Consider the following 20,617-nt stretch of genomic DNA (forward strand, 5'->3'; position numbering starts at 1 on the left):
AAACTTGTCAAACTGATGAATCGATTATTAATACGACTGGTAATTAATGTAATGGTTGACCGATAACCAGCTCCAGCTAATCGTTGCAGCTTTACCTCCTGAACTATAATCACATCACAGCGTTTCTGCACATGTTGACGGGATGCATTTGAAGACTCGAGGCTCTGACAGAGTTTAGAGCTACGCATTCAACCTCCAACAGCTACGCTTGCTGCACAAGAACACTTCCCTGGTTCCGTCAGCTGGCGGGGATGCCGCCTGCAGCTGTAGCCTCAGTCTGTTAGCGTGCTATCATGACGGGAGCCATCAAATGCATATTAAACACCCAGCATTCATTTCAAAAACAAGTCCTGTCAGGGTTCCTACGCACTTTCTGTTTAAAATTCCCAGACTTCTCGGTAGATTTTTCAGACCACATTTGACACCCGAGCACAAACAGGAGGATGTTTATTATGTAAATACGTAGTTTTCAAATCCAGCCTGCGTTACGCTGCGACTATGTCTGATATTATGCTGCCAGGTAATTCTAGCTGTAGGTACTGTAGCTCAGACAAATTAATTAAAATCCCAGACAAGCTCAGCGCACCATCACGGTATTCAAAACAGCAACAACATCTCTGCCCATGAGGACCACTGCCGCCTGTTTTCCCCTCACAATACTGAATAAAGAACGTTCTATTATTGATCCTCCATATTTTTTAGTCTCTTGTATAAATGAGTTTAAACAAATATTTTAATTTTCGGTGCAGCCTCGTTTGTTCACAGTGTCCACGGATGGTGATGAAAGCAGCCAGAAAAAAATGTGCTTTTCTAAAAACGTGCTCGATCAGACGAGCTTTCTATCTGGTTGTTTGTGAGGTACATATGTGAAGGCTGCATTTTCTTTAACTCGTTGCCGATAAGGCGAGCGGGGCCGAGCTGTTTTTGCTGCTTTGCCGTTTCTTGCTGGTCTGTGACATCCAGACGTAGCGGCAGCTCTGCGTAGGAGTCTGCATTCAGCTGCACAGCACAACGTCAAGTTGGTGAACGCTGTGGCCACCTTCTCCAACCACCATTCAAACACTCTGCTTGTAGGAATTAAAAACTTCAGATTTCCATGTAAAACTCGACTAGAGACTTTGCTTTCAACCAACTAGCCAGAACGGTTCAGCTTTAAAAACTCCAGTGTTTGAACATTAACAATCACAATCGGCAACTTTTGTCAGTGTGAACTTGATATGAGCTGTGCAAGAACGGAAAGCTTCAGGCGCATCAACAGGAAGCAAGGAGCCGGGGTTTAGAGAACCGCCAACAGAAAATCATTTATCACAGCTTTATCCTGCAGAGGGTCATGGGGAGGCTGGACTCCATCCCATCTGATGCTGGCAAGAGGTGAGGTTCACCCTGAACAGGTCACCGGTTCACCACGGGGTCAACACAGAAGGACAGACAACACTTCACGCTGGCATAGCAACGGCTGATTTAAACACACGAGAACATGCAAATTTCCCACAAAAAGGCCTCAGAAGAACAACAGCTTCACATCCAGCCACTATTCCATCATGTTCAGATCAGCTCCATACATTAAAGAGCTCATATTCTGCACATCTACAGAATAGGTTCACATGCTTTAATGTTTCCAAAAACACAACATCTTCCTCATACTGTACAATGTTTGGAAAGATGCACCAGATTTTAACTGTACTGTTCATGATGCATCCTTTTTCTCACATGCATGCTTCAGTTTCTAGGTGGTAGATTTAGCCCAACCAGCATCGTGTAGTCCAGTGTTTGAAGAATGAAGCCAACAATGGAGAGCTGGGGAATTAAAGACCTCATATTCTGCACATTTTCAAGCTTATTGTTGTCCTTTCGAGGTCTAGTAGACTAAGTTCATGTGTTTTAATGTTCAAAACACATAAGTTGTCCCATATCGTACAAGAATGTCTCTTTAAAGGCCCTCCTACTCTGATTTTATTGGTCAACTGACTGGTAAACTGTAACCCAAGATTTCTGAGTATAAGTAGAGGGGTGTAGCTCCAGCAGAAGCAGTTGGACTCTGAGGAAGCTGCTCTTTCTTTGTTTGAGGCATAGACTGTATAAAAGATGGACGTAGCTACCTGTTGGTTTCTGCACTGAGAACATGAAGCCAGGGTTTTGCTACTTCCTGGTTGACATCTTGGATTTTTGGAGCCAGTGACGCAAAAATCGTCAGAGGGGGGCGGAGCCATAGGAGCAGCGATTGGTCAGACGGATTGAGAGGCGGGCCCTCTCTGCCCGCCCACATTTACCGCCTTCTGCTCGCTTCGTCTGTATGGTCGCTGCCGACTGTCAATCAAGCCAGCCACGCCCCTTGCCCCGCAAAATGTTGACGATTTATAAAAAATTCAGTATTGATTCACTTTCAGATTGGCCACCTGATCTCTGGACTTGACCATGAAAACTAATAAGAAAAAAATACTGAGCTGGAGGAATGCAGGATTTCATGATCTGTGATCACTTCTTTTCCAATTCCAGTCTATGGGAGCCAGGGCTTTATGGAGCCAGCAGCTAGCGGACGCAGGTTTTTGACACTTCCTGGTTGGCTTCATTTTTCAGGGCCGGTTGCTACGTCCATCTTTTATACAGTCTATGGTTTGAGGGTAAAACTAGCTACAAGGCAGGTGTTACGCGAATGTGTTACATGGTGATGTAGATAAGTAACAGAAGAGAAGTCTGGACTTCAAAGCAGGTTTTCTACGGGGCAGAATGACTCTCTTTGGGCTTCGTAAGTTTGCAGATCTTTTAAATGCACTAAAAAAAAAGCAGCTTTCTAACTCACTGAAACCCAAGAAGCAGAATATGGGCTCTTTAATCTCAAATCAAATGGCATCTATTCAAACTTTTGACAGCAACAAAAACCAGATGCCCCTCTTGGAGGACAGTTTTCTGAATATGTTTCCGTGCAGCCAGTTGCGCCACAAAGCAGAATGGAAATGCGACCGGCATCAGCAGCGACGCGCCGCATCCCATGAAAATTTAGCATCTCTTGACGTGACAGAAAGAAAAAAAAAAAACACCAACTTGTTTGCATTCACAGCCACCAAACAGCAGTTGAGCCTTTTGCACCCTTTAGGTGAGTCAGGGTTCAGACCAGGTTCCTCTTTATCAGGGTCAGTGAATTTACTGCTGAAACAAGCACGTCAGCGCCGGTGGACAGCCGGCGGTCACGCTGCCCCTATTACGGTCACATGCGGCTCGGTCACCGCGATGATGATGACGACGGCTCACAGCGAATCAGACTCAAACGGCCAACAGGAAGTATGAAAGGAGAATAAAACAAAAAGGGCCTGAGAAGCTCCTCGTGAGTCTTTGTTTCAGGAAAAAAAAAAGAGTTGTGTTTATTAAACCAGCTCATTTTTTAATCAACTGAGCACTTAATTGATTTGCTTAATTCATTAACTGCAGCGATTCGTAAGATTGACAGAAACACTGGGTGGTGCCAGGATTTCAGGTGTGAGCGGGGTGCTAATTGAGGGACTCATCAAGGAAGGATTTATCCCCGCCACCAGAGAGGTGACTTTCAATCTCAACACTTACTTTGCGATCATCAATCAGACCGGGGATGAACTTCGGTCGTCCGCCGGATCTAAAAAAAACGCATCAACGCCGCAACCCGTGATGCAGTTACAGTAATTATGATACAGCGAGCGCAATAAGCGGGTATCAGCTTATCGGCGATCAGCGAGTGTTGAAAACTGGCTTTAAATGTCAAGAATCCATCCGTAATAACTCGACATGCTATTAAAATTTTATCTCTAAAACGTCCCGATGGTGGTTCCAAACTGAATCCAAATAACATTTTTCACAGCCGCAGAGTGACAATAATCATCCAACAATAATCCGGCGAGACACACCCACAAAAAAAAAACAGAACACATTCAACACAAGCGGGCTAATGAAAGGATTAATTTGCGAGTTCCTGTTAGAAGTTTATGGGATGTTTTACACTAATGCTCCTTTCAGCTGTCCCTGTTGCTTCCTAATCTCGACAGTATCCAAAGGGGAGGTCCGTGTCCTGGTTTTTCAGACCCCACGCTCATAAATAAGCATCAGGCCTGGAAACACCCCGCCGAAAGAAGCAGCAGCTTATTTAACGAGCCGGTAAATATCGGCGCTGTTTTGCAAACGGGAGAAAATCTGAAAAGATTGGAAGATAATAAACGTTCTCTTTCTTAAAGTCGAGCCGGGCCGGGCCGAGGCTGAAGCCCCGGTTTGCCGGTGTTGAAACAGCCAGCGAGCTCCGCAGCGTTCGAACACTTCAGGCTCAAACGCTTTCCAACCACTTCCCCGGCACGAAACCCCTGGCAGACCTGCAGCGTAATCTCCTCTAAACACTTTTATTAAGACTTCTAATTGCGGCTCGGGCTTTCTCCCCCTTCAGGAGAACAGGCAGAGGAACAAAAACGGGGCTTATTCACCCCATAACAGGCTGCAGGCGTACGGCGGGGCAGAGGCACAAGGCGCTTTAGCACACAGCAGCAGCAGACGCTCCTCTGATTCGCGGCATCAATCTGACGGAAAGAAAAGCTGCAACACAACAGGCGCTCTCCGGCAAACAGCCTCCCCCCACCCGCCTCCCCGTCACATCCAGGTAAAGCGGCAGGAATTGTAAGCGGCAGAAACAAAATTCGCCGTGTTATTTCCTGTGACAGGAACAGCTCTGTGACAACGCAACTCTTTCATACTATTTCGTACCCACACATCCGGGTGGAACAATGAAAGCTTAAGAAGCAATCAAATCTAAGCCTTAAGGAAAACTTTCATTTCATATGATCACAATGGAGTCAGTCATTTCCTCGGTTATTTCCTCAGTCAGACGGCGGCGGTATTTTTGGTGGGGTTTTTTTTTTTTTTTTGCACATTAAAGGATCTGTGTTAATGGATTGGCATCGCCCAGGCACTCCAAAAGAAAAGACTGCACTACTTAAAAGATAATGAGGAAACAATCTTGGCAGATGCGATTGATCCCACTGTTTTATAGCGCAGGGATTATCAAAGGATTATCTAACAATAATTATGCACCCAAGGTCGACACACTGCTTTCATGTTCGTGCTGTGAGTGGCAGCGAGGTGTGTGTGTGTGTGTGTGAAAAACAAGAAAAGCAGGTAAGGGTGTGTGAACCAGCGTCTGTCGATGCGGGGGGAAATAAAGCTCGCCACGAACCCAATCACCAGCAAGTTGCAAAACATCACACAGCTCGAAAAAGTCACTTATCAGCACCCGACACATGCCGGGAAGCTCAAAACACATATCGACTCAGCAGCAGCAGCAGGAATCCCCTCCTGCATGGGAAGATCTGGGAATCTGGGATGAGCGAGGGGTGAAAACAGGAGGATCTCTGGGCGCATTACCACGCACATTGATTGCACAACAGATTAAAAAAAAAAAAAACCCTTCACAATCTTAACCACTGCATTTCAAGCCCGCAGAAAGTGAGTAAGCACAAAAGCGTATTCACTAAATGTGCTACAGAGCAATCTTCTGAAACAGCAGGCTCCCTTTCTTGTTGCCTGTGATGTACTTCGAGGCTTCTTTTCTTATAACATCTGACAGGGAGGGTGTTGACTGATGTTAAAATCTAAAAAAAAAAAACAATAGATGGGAAGAATAGATGTTTGACAGTAGATTTGCTGCTTTGATTGAGCGCTGGCTCTGTTTTCTAAGCACCTACGTCTTCTTTTTTTTCCCTAAAACAACCCCCATGTACAATAGAGCAGCGGAGAGAGGATCCGAGAGGCTGCGCCGTGGCGCTTCTCTGCTTTCTTTGAGATTACGGCTCGACATGCCATGATTGAAACCAGAATGATGCGGCTCGGTAGACAAGGTGGACTGGGTATGTCGTGTTATTAACATGCCGTGTGCAAGGCGTTAGTGGTGGAAGCAGCCAATTAGATGGGAGGACGATGGATGTTTAGTGTCGGATTAGTCGGGCTGATGGAGTCGGTTTTCGGTTCACAGGAGTCCGATTGAACAGGTGTGGTGTCGTCGGTACTGAAACACAAGAGTGTGCGCAGGGGAAAAAAAAAAGGAAAGAAACACTTTCTTACGGAAGCCGAGAGCAGTCGTTTTCTGTTCTTTCTTCGCCGTTTTCTCGAGATAACGAGTTAATTTATCTCGAGATAATCAACTTCGTTTTCTCGAGATAACAAGATAATTGGTGTTTGTGTTTGCCCGCTCGTGCCCGGTCCAGGATGGAATCCGGGGGGCCGGAGGACAGACGAGACCGGGCACCAGCGCTTCATTGTAAGCTGTCAGCTGTTCTCATGACACGTCATGTCGGAGTTCCCGGTCAGCTGTCTATATAAGATACGTCACACCAGGAAGTCCGACAACTTCTGATGAAGGCTGAAGTGACAGCCCAAACTGTCAACGGGATAATTATCTCGTTATCTCGGGAAAACAAACGCCGTGAAGAAAACGGCGTTTAAAAAAATGTGCGGCCATGACCGCTCTCGGCTTCTGTACTTTCTAGGACAGGTTACTGGAATTTTTAGTCAGTAAAGGTTCAATCCACCCAAATCACAGAAGGATAGTTTTTGCTTCATCTCCTGCCTTTGAAAGATTTCTGCTAAAAAAAAAAAAAAAGCCCACAGACACAACACAGGTGATGGTATTTTATTTGCTCACATTTTAACTAACTGTGGGCTCATTTTTCATTGCACCCATTTGGGATACAAGAGGTGTCACCAATACTGGAAAAAACCTGCTGTACTCCAAATGCTTTAGATATTTTATCCCTTATGTTTTTAATTTGCTTCCATAGCTGTCTCCTAAACACTACCTGCAGTTCAGCCGAAGAAGTCACAGAATTCGTGTCTGTTGATGGCGGCTGAGTCACTAATGGCTTCACATCTGTGCCAAGAAGCTCATTATTGTTTTTGTATCACACAGAATCAGGTTCAAACTGTTTATTTTTTGGCTTAACTTTTAGATGAGACATGAAGGATAAAGTGATTAAACATCAAACACGTTAAGATTGGTTTTGGTTAAGTTTTCCGACAAAACATCACAGAGGAGCGGATCAAGGACTGTCAGAACTTTTTGTTTTTACAGTTTGATGAATGGTGTAAGTTTGCAGATTTTATTTATTTTTTTAATATAACATGCTTCTTCCTAAATATCTGAATCATCCTGAAACCTTAATATCATCTGGCCTTTGTTATAAACTATTTCCTGACACTTAAAATACGAAGAAAACAACGCAAAATAATGTAGACACTAAGGACAGCGCTCCGTTCACCTCTATTATATCGGGGTACAGATTTCTTGATAACCTCAGCAGATGAAGCCAAAACGGTTTCTTACATGTGAAACTTTTAGGATTTGGGTGAATGAACCCTTCTTTCATCAGATTGCTTGTTATTCCTGCACCTGTCAGCTGTAAATGCTCATTAGCTGCTCATAAGAACATGTGGCTTAACAGTGACAATGATTACATTTAGGGGTGTAACGGTCCCCTCAGGGTTCAACTAACTTCTGTGTTAATACACAATATTACACGATAATCTATTCGTTGATTATATTCTGTATTATTGCACTAAGTATGCAAAGGAACTAAAGTTATTAAATCAATGCAGCGAAGCAGAAACCGCTCTGCAGCGGAGAGAAAGTACAGAGCAGCAGAGGATGGAAATATTCAAGTTAAGTACAAATGGCTCAATGTCTGACTCAAGATGTACTGAGTTACTGTTCAACCTGTTCATAAATAGCTTTAATTAAATAATAACGTCTGCACAAAGTGGCTCCGTCTTTCTGTCTTCGTCAACACTGAAGCTGCGTCTAACTTGGTTGAATAAACTTTATTGGAAGCGTCCAAAACAAGTGATGTCTTTACAGCTGCTCCACATGTTGGCTCGTTTATTTACCCGCACATCGCAGGAAGATCAGTTAAAACTCAACATGTAGTTTGACTTCACACATTGTGGCACCGTGCTAACCGAGCTAGCATGCTTTAGCTGCTCGGCAACAACCGGTGCGATGCTGAAACGATCCTCGCAGCACTCGAGCGCTACAGTTTGCGTTCCGGAGGTGCAAGTATATTGACCTGTGCAGACTTCTGGAACTGTTTTGCTCAGAGGGAACACAGAACCAACGAAACTACCGAATGTTGGCGTACCGTTACACCCCTAATGATACCACACTGTCACCGTTAGAGGGTTTTATCCTCAGTTTGTACCGAAAAGAACAGGTTTTAACAGTCATTCTGGATTGTCAGATGAGATTAAAACTGACAGGACTGATAGGAAAGCCGACAAACTAAGAGTGTTTCTTTAAAAAGTCGACCGTCGGTGTGTGTGTGTGTGTGTGCCGTCGCTGTGAGTGTGTGTTGCGGGGGGGAGGTGTGTAGATGAGTCTCTGGCACACGGGGGTGTGAGGCTCACCAGTTGTGGAGGAGATGTTGACGTCGATGCTGATCTCGGGGATGCCGCCGCCCTTCAGCGCCGCCACGCAGGTGTACGTGCCAAAGTCGGTGAACTTGAGGTCGATGATGTCCAGGTTGGTGGTCCCGGGCGAGATGTCGGGGTCCGTCTGGGTGATGACCATCCGCTCGGAGCTGCGCAGGGCTCGGCCGTTCTTCAGCCAGCTGAACGTCAGCTCCTCCGGAGGCGTCGCCTCCACCTGCCACGCAGAAACTCTTCAGGTTACGCTGACGATTCACCTAATTTAACTTCAAACCTGCCTGTCTGTGTGAGCGTACCTGGCAGGAAATCTTGACTTCACGTCCGATCTGGATGTTGTCGTCGTTGTGGTAGGGGTCGGGGGTGATCCAGAACCGTCCCTTCTTCAGAGCTGTGAAGGGAAAATTAATCTGTTAACTCTTGGAACAAACCCTGAGACGTTCACTGTAGGTTACGGCTCAGTTGTCAAATCGATGTGGGTTTTTTTTTAAAGATGTAATCCCAAAGACAGAGTTTTATGGATTTTTTAAAAACAAGATTTTTTTTACTTCGCTTAATGTCCACACTTGAGCTGTGATTCGCTGTTATCCATCTCCGGAGAACGAATGTGTCACCTGCTCGCACAAGAGTCTACATCGAGCCTGAAATAACTGATCTGAGCAAAAAGACGATTTTTTCACTCGTCTCGATGTGTCTCTTCTGGTGAAATCATCAAAGTGGTTTCATCCAGAAGTGGGAGAGCAGACAATGACGGGACAAACCGGAGCTGCTCGGCTACAATTGGAACTTTACCTTTTGATGCAGCCGTGGGGTCAAACAGAGAACAGATGAAGCAGAATCATGTGTCTGTTTTAAAAGACTAAAGCTTTGAAGCGGCATTAATATTGAAAGCTACAGAGTGAAGAATCCGACGCCGCGGAAGCACACAAACCCAAACACACACACACACACACACACGCTGTGAAATTGGAGAGATACCTAACAAAATATCCACCATTTCTAATCCAATTTGGTTTGCAAACTCCATTTTCAAAGCCTAGCTTCTCTGAACGGGGGGAAGAAAAAAAAAAAAAAAGAAGATGATTTCATTATAATGCATGCTGTATTGGTTCCAAACCCTGCGTCTACTGTTCAATTCATCTCCTCTGCGAAAAAAAAAGCTGACGGCACCATGGAAATCTTTTCATCTAGCAATTCCCAAGTGACATTATCATATTCAGTTTGGTAAAGGGAAAACGAAAACAAAACCTGCGTGTCAGATTTAAACACAGGAAATTGAATGTGCAAAACATTGTGATGCCTGCCAAGCTGCACATTGAAGGGGAGACGAGTGACACACGCCTCCTTGACACCGTCTTCCTCCTCACGTTTGAAATCAGCGTCGGCAGGCAGAGAATCCTATTTCTGACGCGTGTCAGATACAAATATTACAATCATGTCGACGCTCTCCAAACAGCGCTGTGCATTTGCATTCATTCTCCATATATTCTGTTTTTTTTTTTCTCCTACTGCCAATCAGCAGCACGGTATATAATTCAATAGCACTGGCATGGAAACTGTGACTATTGGCGTAATGCGGCGTGCAGCGTACATCTGTGACCTTTATGGATACAAAATACGAGGCATTACCAGCAGCTCATGTTCGCCTCGCGTCGCCGTGTACATCTACCGCACGGATGCCGAGATTCAATTTCCTCCAACGCGTACAGAAGAAGGTTAATGAGAGAACATGAAGTCCGCGGTGGAAGGAGCGTATCTGTGAGGAAAAACTCATATTTTAGCGCCATCATACGTGTCAGGCGGCGGAAAACCCTCCCGAGACAGACTTGTGGTTAAATCTTGACAGGTTGGAAAGGCTTTTGTGTCTCGCTGACATCCTAAGCAGAGTTGGTAGCCGCTTCTTAAGAAAGTATTATCTTATCCACGCACACACGCTCGTGCACATCTGAGTGAGTCGCTGCGCTGTCACAGGTGACAGCGGATAAACATTTGGATTAACTGCGAACCTCTTTTTTTTTTTTAACATTCCTGCAGCTCGTACATTCTTCTCGCAGCTTAGCAAAACTGTACCACAAGCGGGAATCCGACAGACCTGCTTTTACCGCGAGGTCAGATTTAATCTTTGTTCGGGGGAAGATGTCGGTCTTTGGCGCGCCTCTCTGCTAATCTTTCAACCGGATGTTCACGTGTTTTTTTTTTGTCGAGATCTCACTTTCGACACGAGCGACTCGGAGGAGGGATTTCTCCACGTTTCTGCTCCAACGTTTGTCTCCGAACATCACAGAGAGAGAGAGAGCGGTTTCACAGTTTGCCGCCGAAAAATCACAGAACACCTTCGCTATCGTTTCGACTTTTCTCTCCCTGTTTACTGTCAAAACAAGTTACGCGTGCAGCCCCTTCATCAGATACCGACTCGGCCTGACAGATCAATCCCGGCTGATTTCTCCACCGACGTAGCGTTAAATATGCATTCGCTCATTGTGGGTCACTACTCCAGATATGCCTGAATTTTACATTAGCTTCACGAGTAAATGTTCAGTTTTTATGTAACATCACAGCGGCGGCGGCGTTATCGGCACAAAACACAAAGTCGGTCTGCTCAGGCTCTTTTTTTTTCAAAACTCTACCTTTCGGGGGGGAAGATGTATTAACATTCTGCTGCTGTGTAGATACACTTAAGTGACCACAGGATGTCATGAATCAAACTTTAAAGGGGCCCCGCAGTCGTATCACCGCTCGGTGGACAATATTACACTTCTAGATGTAATAGCTGAGGCCATGTGGAGCTGTGCATTTTTAATATTTCAACTTTTTCTTTTATTTTAACATAAAAATCTCTTTGTTCCTATCTGCCATCCACTTTGAAACCCTGAAGTTGACCCACAGGCAGCACAGTGAAACGCTGCTGTTGGCAAACTTAAAATGGATTTTCAAGGTTCTTTTAAATGTACCACCTTCACTTATTCAGGAAGTTCTGATGTAAACATGCCTGCAATTGAACTAAAGCACACTTTCTTTTATTTTTCTACTGTTTTTTTTGTTCTTTTTGAACATTTTAATGCACTGTTTAAAGCTCTCTGGATTGTCTTTGTGCATGAAATGTGCTCAGGCTTTGCTTTTTTTTAAAGGCTACGTGTCCATATAGTGTTTATGTGGAATAAATCTACTGGACAACATGTGGCTTTAGTTTCCTGTTTCCACGCAAACAAGCATCAGGATGGATGCAAAGCTTCTCCTCCATCTTCTTGGTTGCCGGGGTAACGTCACACCGAGCAGGAAATCGTCCCACATCATTGGCTAGCATTACCCAATCTGCTTTTTTTTTAATGTTCAAAGAATGTTGTCAGGATATTTATCATTTCAAATAATGTTCCTGCAAGTTTAAAAGCTCACGAAGACAAAATGTTTAAACAGGATGTTTAAGGACGTCGTCATGGCTACAGGCTACAAGATGTGATAAGACAAGAGGGAACATTCTCAAAACAAGACGTAAAAAGTTTCTTATCAAACATTCCTGTAATGTTATATATTACCAAGGGTAGGAGATGTTGTCTGGGATGTTCTGAGGTTGTCTTGGGGACATTATTAATTTAACAAAACATTTTCAAAACGCTTTAAGAACGTCAGGGTATGTTTCTGAACATCTTAAAGGAAGGTTATCCTGCTTTAGAAGAACATTGCAGGAACAAAAAGACAAAAGAAATGTGACTGAAAACAACAGTGGAACTGCAGAACTGAGGAAACATGATTGGCTGCCTGAAACGGAGCGACAATGACGAGACCAAAGCCCAAAAGGTTCAGAGATTTTCAACCAGAAGCTTTTGCAAAGCAAAAAAGAAAAACACAACAAAACAAACAAAAAATCCTTCATGGACACTCAGCTGGATCCTTTTCTTAGAAAAGTATTTACTGGTCACATTATTCAAGAACTGTGCATGACTGAAAATCAAAACTATAATGAAAACATTTATGATCATTTAAATAGATGCTAACTTCATAAGCCGCCAGCTTCACGAGGCATAAAGGATCTTTTATTATGTGGCTTCGCTTGTATGTTTCACTGATGTCAAAACTAAGACAGAACTGAACAATAAAAGGGAAATTATAAAGCCCGGCCATGAACTAATCAAAATAATATCAAAACCACAATCTGTCCCGGTGCAATATCCAAATTGCAGGAGCTGTAATGTTTTGATAAAAGGAACATGAGTCACAAAATATGATTATAAATGCAGAATTGTTGCGCCGCAAAGATGCTCGAAACACAAATCCTGTTCCTCAGAAACGCAGAAACATAACGTCACTGCTTTTAGATGTTTTACTGGAAATAAATCCCCCAAAATAGTTTCTCATATCACTTTATTTCCCCAAATAATCAGAATATTATTGAATTTTTGCATATAATTCAGCCCTAATAAATATACAGTTCCTATTTGACAGTGCAGCTAATAAAAGCAAGAACATTCTCTTCACTGCAGCCACTCAATTATCATATATATAGTATTTTCCATCTACTTGCATAGTTTTAATTAAGCAATTCTGGACTGATTTGTGACACGAGCAAAGTCCAGATGAGAGTGTAGTCCACGCTGACCCGCGTGGCCGAGCTCCACTTTTTAATATATATGATAATAGCAACAAAACAGGAAGACTCGCCGTGTTATCGCACCAATATCATGTTAATCTGCTTTATTTTCATAAAATAACAGCTCGCTTTAACCAAACGCTGTGATTCCTGTGATTGAGAGGTCAATGCAGAAAACGGAGTCGGTAGCGAGGATGATGAATGCATCGCAGCGTCTCAGATATTGATTTGAAAATCCATCGTCTCTTATTGCTTACACGCAGATTAACTTTCAGCTAAACTGGGAGTCTGATTAAATCTTTACGGCCACTTTTTCGTTGCCTACTTTTGCCAGATTTTGGCTGGTGGTGACTCAGCCTTCCCTCGTTTTCCTGCACGGCAGCTGCATATGTGCACTCATGCATATTTCAGAATCGGTTCCCTCCCTGTCTCCGCCATTCAAAAAAAAATAAAAAATCCTTTCCTGCCATTTTATCCCACCATAAATATTGAATACGCGAGTCGGCATTCCTGCAAATCGACTACATTTGTGTACAACAGAGATAAGTGGGCATTACTTCCCCTGGATGTAGTAAATTTTTTTGCCGGACAGCAGCTGACTCAAGTCGCTCCTGTTCCTTTATGCATGGCAGAGAATCTTTTTTTAAAAAGGGACTGCGAAGAGAGGTGAGAAGTGCAGAGTTGGAAGACTTTATCGGTTGTCACTCTTTCCCTCCTCGGTCCTGATAACCGAGGAATGAGGAGCGGCATGAATCTTTAATGAAAGCTCTGCTTGGAAACAGAACTTTCCCATTTGAAGGAGGTAAACTGTGTCTCCGACTACTGTTGCACAATTTTCACAACATCATTAATATCTTACACGAGACCTAATGTGCGTAGATTGTGAGTAAACAGTTGCAGCCTTCTGCGGAGGAACCTTTGGAAAGTTTGAGAAAAATATCTCAACTCAAGGTCCACTTTTTTTTTTTTTTTTTTCCCCCAAAGCTGTCAGAAATGTCACCCAGGCTTTATTGTCAAGGCTCCAGTCACCTTCTTACATGTGTAGCGAGGATTGTGTAGATTTTAGGATACAACCGGCGCGGTTTGAAGCCTGCAAATGCTGCGCTAAGCTTTCCGACAGCGGCGTACGCGGCAACCTGACAATTCCTTCACCGCGGATATGTTGTGGATGGCTTGAAACGGGGATGTGATCGTGGCGAGCGAGCAGGAGACGCTGGAATGCACAGTCACAAAGCCTACAGGAACAGAGGAGTGAGCGCGGGGAGAAGCTCCGGGTTTGTTGCAGAGTTTTGGAGGGTTTAGTGGATGTTTGTGGATCAATGCAGCTGAAACAAGTTTTTTTTCATACATAGACTTTTTTTTTTCGCTTGGACCAGATAGGACGCTGAAAGGTCAATGAAGCGGATCACCAACACGTCACGCCATCTGTGGCTCCACCTGGTCTAACTGGTGATAAATACTGTTGGGGTTTCTCTTAAGACGCTCATGGATGTGCTTGCTAACTGTTGGAGAACATTAAGAAGCATTAGATCTGCCAGGAAACGTGACTATAATATAGGAAACCCAAATGGGGACGGTTCAGACTGCAAACATGCGCTCATTAACTGCCTGGGGAGTCTTTTTAAGTCCCCTAACACTGATAATGCGCAACGAGGACTGCAGCAGAACCTGAGAGAGGTGAAGCTCACGTTTCTCTTTGACGTCATGAAACATCTGCAAGAACGTCCGACACACCTCACAGCATCCAAACAGGTTGTTAGAATAAACAAAACAGGAATGCAATCATTTAACCGTTGACTAATTGTTGTATTTTTGCATTTCTACCCTTTGAAATTTTAGTTTTTTTTATTGCTGTTAGCTTCTGAAAGTATCAAATAAATGGCATTATGTGCATTTAAAGTCATGGTCTGCTCGCTTTATTGTATTTTATTACTCGGAGCTGCTTCTCAATGAGCTGTACAGCAGACTGTGTGAATAGGCCAGGTTCACAGATGAAGGTTTTTCATGGTCGGTCTAGACTCTACCAGCGTTTGCAGCTTGAAACCATGGCGACGGTTACATCATAGAAGAAAGTCGTCTTGAACCGGAGCATTTTCATTATGCGTTCTTGGGATTGGTCTCCTGGCTTGGAACGATTTCAGGCAGTCAGCAGCTGCACGAATCCCCCACGACTTTATTTAGTGATTAGAATTAGTTAGGAAAACTGATTTGTCCTCTTTAACATGAAGGCGGAACAGGAAGTAGAATACCTGGGTAACACCGACCACTTGCCAAACCTTATGCGCTGACCTGAAAAGTCTGGAACAAGTGAGTCAGATTGTTTCCAAGGTCAAGGATGAGCTCTGACACCAACCTTTATGGAGATCATTTTTTAAAAAAATTTTAGAGAAGCGATCATTAGGCTGCTATAATGAAATGGGACACAAAGAATATGCTAATGTCCTTTATGCCCTTGTAAAGGACAGCTAGAGATTTGCTTCTAAATGCATTCTACATGTCAGAAAATAACTCTGTAGCACTGAGTTCTGGACCAGTTTATTTTCATCAGTCTTGTGTTTATAACTTTTTGGGCGGAGCAGACATTGTTGCTCACCTGAGCCATACTTTGCCATACAACCATTAGCCTCAGTGGTCAAACCCCAGTTACTGCACCTCCTACAGCCTACAGCTTGCAAATGCATCACCCGTGGATACTGAAGTCGGCACAACAGCTTGCTCTCCTTATTTAAACTTCCTGTGAATGATCAAGAAGAAGTGGGCTGATTTTGTGAAGAGCCACGTCGATGCCGGAGCTGAGAATCAGAACCAACACCCCGCCTCTGCACTGACCTTTTTTCCACCGAGTAGTTTCACAAACTTTCCTCGCTGGGATTCACAGATACTAACTCCGTCCCTGACCTTCATCCGTCCATCCTGTCGACACCTGGTGCCATCGTTGGCAGTGCGCGCAAACGAATGACTGCAACCCGTCTTGTGTGCTTAGTTTAGGAAACTTTGTCCGCAGTAGTACACGTTGTTGTTTCAAATCCAGTCTAACCAGAGCATGGTTGGGAAGGTTGTCAATCTGCACCTTCAGTAGAACAGAAAATACTGATTATCTTACACACACGGATGTATTTTTATTCTTTTGAAATGTAGCTCTGTGATTAACACCAGATTTCTTGTTCTGTGACAAACTCAGAGCACATTTTCGTGTGTTATCGCTGCAGATTTTTTGCTTCTCTTGTGTCATTTCCATGCAGTTTGTGCTAACTTACAATACACAGAGAAACTTCAGCATTTCCCTGCTTCACCAAACAATCCCACCTTTATGTTTATCAGGAACTTTATCTCACACAACAGGATGTTTTGTTGGTAAAATGCTGTACTTAAAATGACAGAGTTTCTTCACAGTGGAACCATACGGGTAATAAACGGTGTTAAATCACATGCAAAAAGCTGAAAATGCGCAGAGACGCTTGCACGCAAAGCGCTCTTGAAGTGGCGTGCTATTTATACGCAATCCCATGAGATCGCTTCGACTCCACGGGGATTTTAAAAACAACAACACCTCAAAGCGCTGTCACTAAAATTGCAGCACAAAGTTAAATTAAAGCTGTCAAAGCCAGCAAATATGCACCATTATAGGCTTTATGAAGCTCGTGTTTACTGTCTGCGCCATATGCTAAATATTAAGGGCTCAGAGGGGAGATTAATTTACAACATGCCACAGTGTTTTAGCTGCATCTGTGTGGTATCAATTCAAGTCCAAATATCAAGGAAATACACGGATATTTTTTTTAAAAAGCAACGTCTGCATCACAGATTTTGGAGCATAAAACACAAGTCAACACATGCACGCATGCATTATTGATGGATTTTTGGAAGCTGGTCCCCGTTTTATCATCGTCACAGCTTCCTGTCATTGAACCTTGACTGTGGCAACACACCAAGAAGTAAAGCAGTATACTGCAGGAGCTACTTTCTTCAAGGTAGCATAGAGAGAGACACGAACCGGGGCTTCTGTTTGTTCTTACATTTGCTTACATCCCATTTTGCCTGGAGAGGCTGCATGCAGTTCAATGGTGATGTGGTGGATATTAAAGGTATTCTTTTGGATCATTACCATACGCATTACACTGCTCCTGTGTTCCCTCTTTTTTTTTTTGCAAACTGAAGGGCTTTTGCCTGTAGTGAGCCTTTTTGATTCTCCATAGCTTTAATAGCCTGTGGGAATAATGGGTGGCCTGTACATGAAAAGCGCAGATAATCACACAAAGAGAAAAGCCCCGGTTGAGGTCTTCTTCTTCTACAGAGAGCTCGTGTCACACGGCAGGATTACAATACCACCTCTGGGGAGCTTCTTAGTAGCACATGCACACCGGCCTGACATATTTGCTATGACAAGCACATAGGATGTAATGGAAAAGACTCAACGTGCAAACACATATACGGCAAAAACTGGAAAAAAAGAAGAAGCTGTTTGAATGTGTTTTTGCCGTCACTCCCTCTTATGCTTTCACTCTGCCTTTGTCTGCTGGAGAAGAAAGAGGCGTCTCTCTCTCTCTCCACTCTCAGCCTGAATCATTATCCTCCCGTCTACCCATCAGTCCATCTCATTTTTCAGTCAGTCCTGCCTGTCCGTCTCTCAGCAGGCTTCACACTGTGCTCTCCGTTCATTGTTGTGGAGAATATCAGCATGTGAAGCCGAACTCATCTCTCCGAGCCAGATGGATGTCTCTAGAAACTGCCACTCTCCTCGTCTGCCTCGGCGGCTCAAGGTTAAACACGGAAAAAAAAAAGGACAACGACAAAAAACAACAAAACACACGAGGCGTTCCGAGCACCCTTCATTGTCCTCGCATCAACTCCGTGCACGTCCACATTAGCGCCCACGCGTTCCCCGTGCACCAGCAGCTTTACCGCGTCGCATGACGGTTCTTAGACCTAAACGCTGCTCTCAACCTTCAGCCTGACCTCCGGCTTTAATTTGTTGCCAAAAGGATTCACGTGCTGCAAAGCCGGTACGTATGCATGTACGATCACCCTGCATACAAATACACACACAGACAGTCTTTAGGGCAGCAGGACAAGAAAACAGGCCGGCCGCTGCCAGTTCTGCCCATCCAGCCATTGAATCTGGCATTCATGAATGGAAATATATTCAACTTTGGACCAGAATTTATTCCAAAGCAAATTTGATAAGGGTCATTCATACATGTTGATTCGCAAGCTGACGGAGAGGTTTTTACACGGCGTTCACGTCACGATTTGTTTTCTCCCCAACAAACTGTCTAAATATAATCGGCGAGGAGCCCACGGTGAGAAAAGATTGCATTTCTGCTTCTCTATAAATAACAGCAAGCGTCCAATCAGGGTTACAATTTGTAGCTGTTTGACTTTGTATGCATTTATGCTCAAATGTGTGTGGGCGTGCGCAATTAGCTGTGTCTATGTTAGTATGTCGGCTTGATGGATGCCTCGGCTTGTAAAAGCCTCATACCTGCATTTGTCAGGAACTCCTGCAGGAATTGTCGGGGAAAATCCGACGACAACGCCGCAGCGTTTGATTCTGAATCTTTGATAGCTACAGGACTGCTCATTTCTCTGCATCACACAGAGGGAAGAAGAAGAAGAAGAGGAGAAGAAAAAAAAAAAAGGCACTGCTTTGCGAAAAGATGGGAAACACATGCACGGAGTCGGCTGTGTGTGCAGGGAGACATGAAAACAAAATGCCAGGCCAGCTGCCCGTTTCAAAACCCTCCGCAGACAGTTCTGTCTCAATCCACCAATTCTCCATTTGAGGGCTGCCTACTCATATTTGATACGCAACACACACACAAACAGAGAAACGACCAGCGCAGACTGGCTTTGCATTGTCGCAGCGGATATTTCACGAACTGGTGTCCACGCCGGGGAGAGGCTCGAGTGGCAGAGAAAAGCAGGGTATTGACCTGCATTTGAAGACGTGTTGCGGACCCTTAATCCATAAAAAGGATCTTGTCAGCAGGGTGATGTGCTGCCAGTAGCCTGCTGGGCTGGCTGTGGAGATGGCCAAGCCCTGGAAGGCAGTCTGGCTGGTGGGACAGTATGGCCAGCGAAACTACCATCTGCTGGGGCGAGATGTGTGTTTTCACATACACAGCCCCCTTTGGCAACAGCAGTTTGTTCGGGCTTCTCAAGGACTGGAGAGGAGTGCGAACAAGCTGAGATAGGCAAAGACGAGGCCACAGGGTGACCCTGCAAAACACGCAGAATGAACTCAGTGGAGCAGAACCGGATGATTTGGTATTTTATGTACACAGGGAGTACATGCACATGAATATCAACGCATCTGCACACACACGGAGAGGTGACCTGCATTTCTTCCCAAGTGCTTACTATTCCAAACATTTCGTACACCTACACATATATCAGCTACTGGCAGAGCATCGCTGCATTCTTGAGTGTGGAAACCTCACACAAAGCTACTCTCTCTCGGTGTGTGTGTCTCTTTTTCACACACGTTCATTGATATCCTGCCCTTAGCCCCCAACCTTAACCATCACAACTTAGTGCTTAACCTAAGTCTTAACCTTCAAACAGCACCTTTAAGGGGACACGAGAACAGGAGGATCAGACAAAATGTCCCCGCAACGACGGTCTAAAACTCAACCCGGTTCTCACAAAGCGGGATGCAAACACAAAGACACACACACACATCAAACAAAGAGCAACTAAAGGTCTGCCTGCGCTCGAGCCTCAAGCCCGGCTTATCCTCTTTCCATTTCCCTTTTCTGCTCACTTCAAAGCATCATGTCAAGGAAGAGAGAAAAAAAACAAAAAAAAAAGTTGCCAGTGAAGCAACTGTACGGCATGATTCATCAAACATAATTAAGACAAGACACCTTTTTTTTTTTTCTTCACGTGTGACATTAATTTTCATCCGAGATCGAAGGAGAAGAAGCAACATGTGAGATTCACACAAAGCAGAACTGCTTATTGGAATTCCTACATGGTTCAATTATAATTTAGTTACAATGAAATGTGACTAAATTATATGCACATTACATAATATAGTGTAGATACTGCAGTACAAACTGTATTTAACGCAGCGCAGATATGACGGGCATCCCTTAATTTGTGCTTGACATGAACCGGCTGCAGTATTAAAGGCCAGAGTTAATGTGGAGTGGAAGTAGACTATAAAATGCCACCACAGAGAGTCTGCACAAGTCCACCAACCACCTGGGGCAAAAAATGTATGAGCTGATATATGTTGGCTGACTAGTAATGGAAGCACAGAAATGCCAAAAATAGGGTCCAGATTAATAATTTGGACAAGTGGCTTCTGTGCTTCAGCATTACAAACTTGCCCAATAAATGATTTGGACACTCTTATGTTAAATTTGAATATTTTCACGCCAGCGTTGGTGAAACTGGGCGGGAGATGCAGCCTGTTTAACCTGCACTGCCCACTCTGCAGGGGTTCAAAAGTAAATGGATATTTGGCGACTGCGTGTTTCCTAAAGTGAATTCATGCATTGAAGAGCTCACATGAGGTGGCGTTGTCTGTCATTACACAACACATTCTGTTTCCACACAGCTAAACTGTTATGAAAGAAACACAGAAGTAGGAAACACTTCCAGTTT

At 44.1% G+C, this 20,617-nt stretch overlaps 1 protein-coding gene across 1 annotated transcript in view; it reads right to left on the reverse strand.

Moving 5' to 3' along the window:
* Positions 1-20,617, reverse strand: part of LOC103358159 (MAM domain-containing glycosylphosphatidylinositol anchor protein 2) — a 266,805-nt gene that overhangs the window by 91,746 nt on the left and 154,442 nt on the right. The window contains exons 7-8 of the mRNA XM_008283011.1: positions 8,721-8,812; positions 8,404-8,641 (exon numbers count right to left, since the gene is read on the reverse strand). Coding sequence (XP_008281233.1) covers positions 8,404-8,641; positions 8,721-8,812 — 330 coding nt within the window. The remainder of the gene's footprint in view (positions 1-8,403; positions 8,642-8,720; positions 8,813-20,617) is intronic.

This window comes from Stegastes partitus, unplaced genomic scaffold (genome assembly GCF_000690725.1).
Source record: "Stegastes partitus isolate 25-593 unplaced genomic scaffold, Stegastes_partitus-1.0.2 Scaffold294, whole genome shotgun sequence".
Lineage (NCBI taxonomy): Eukaryota > Metazoa > Chordata > Actinopteri > Pomacentridae > Stegastes > Stegastes partitus.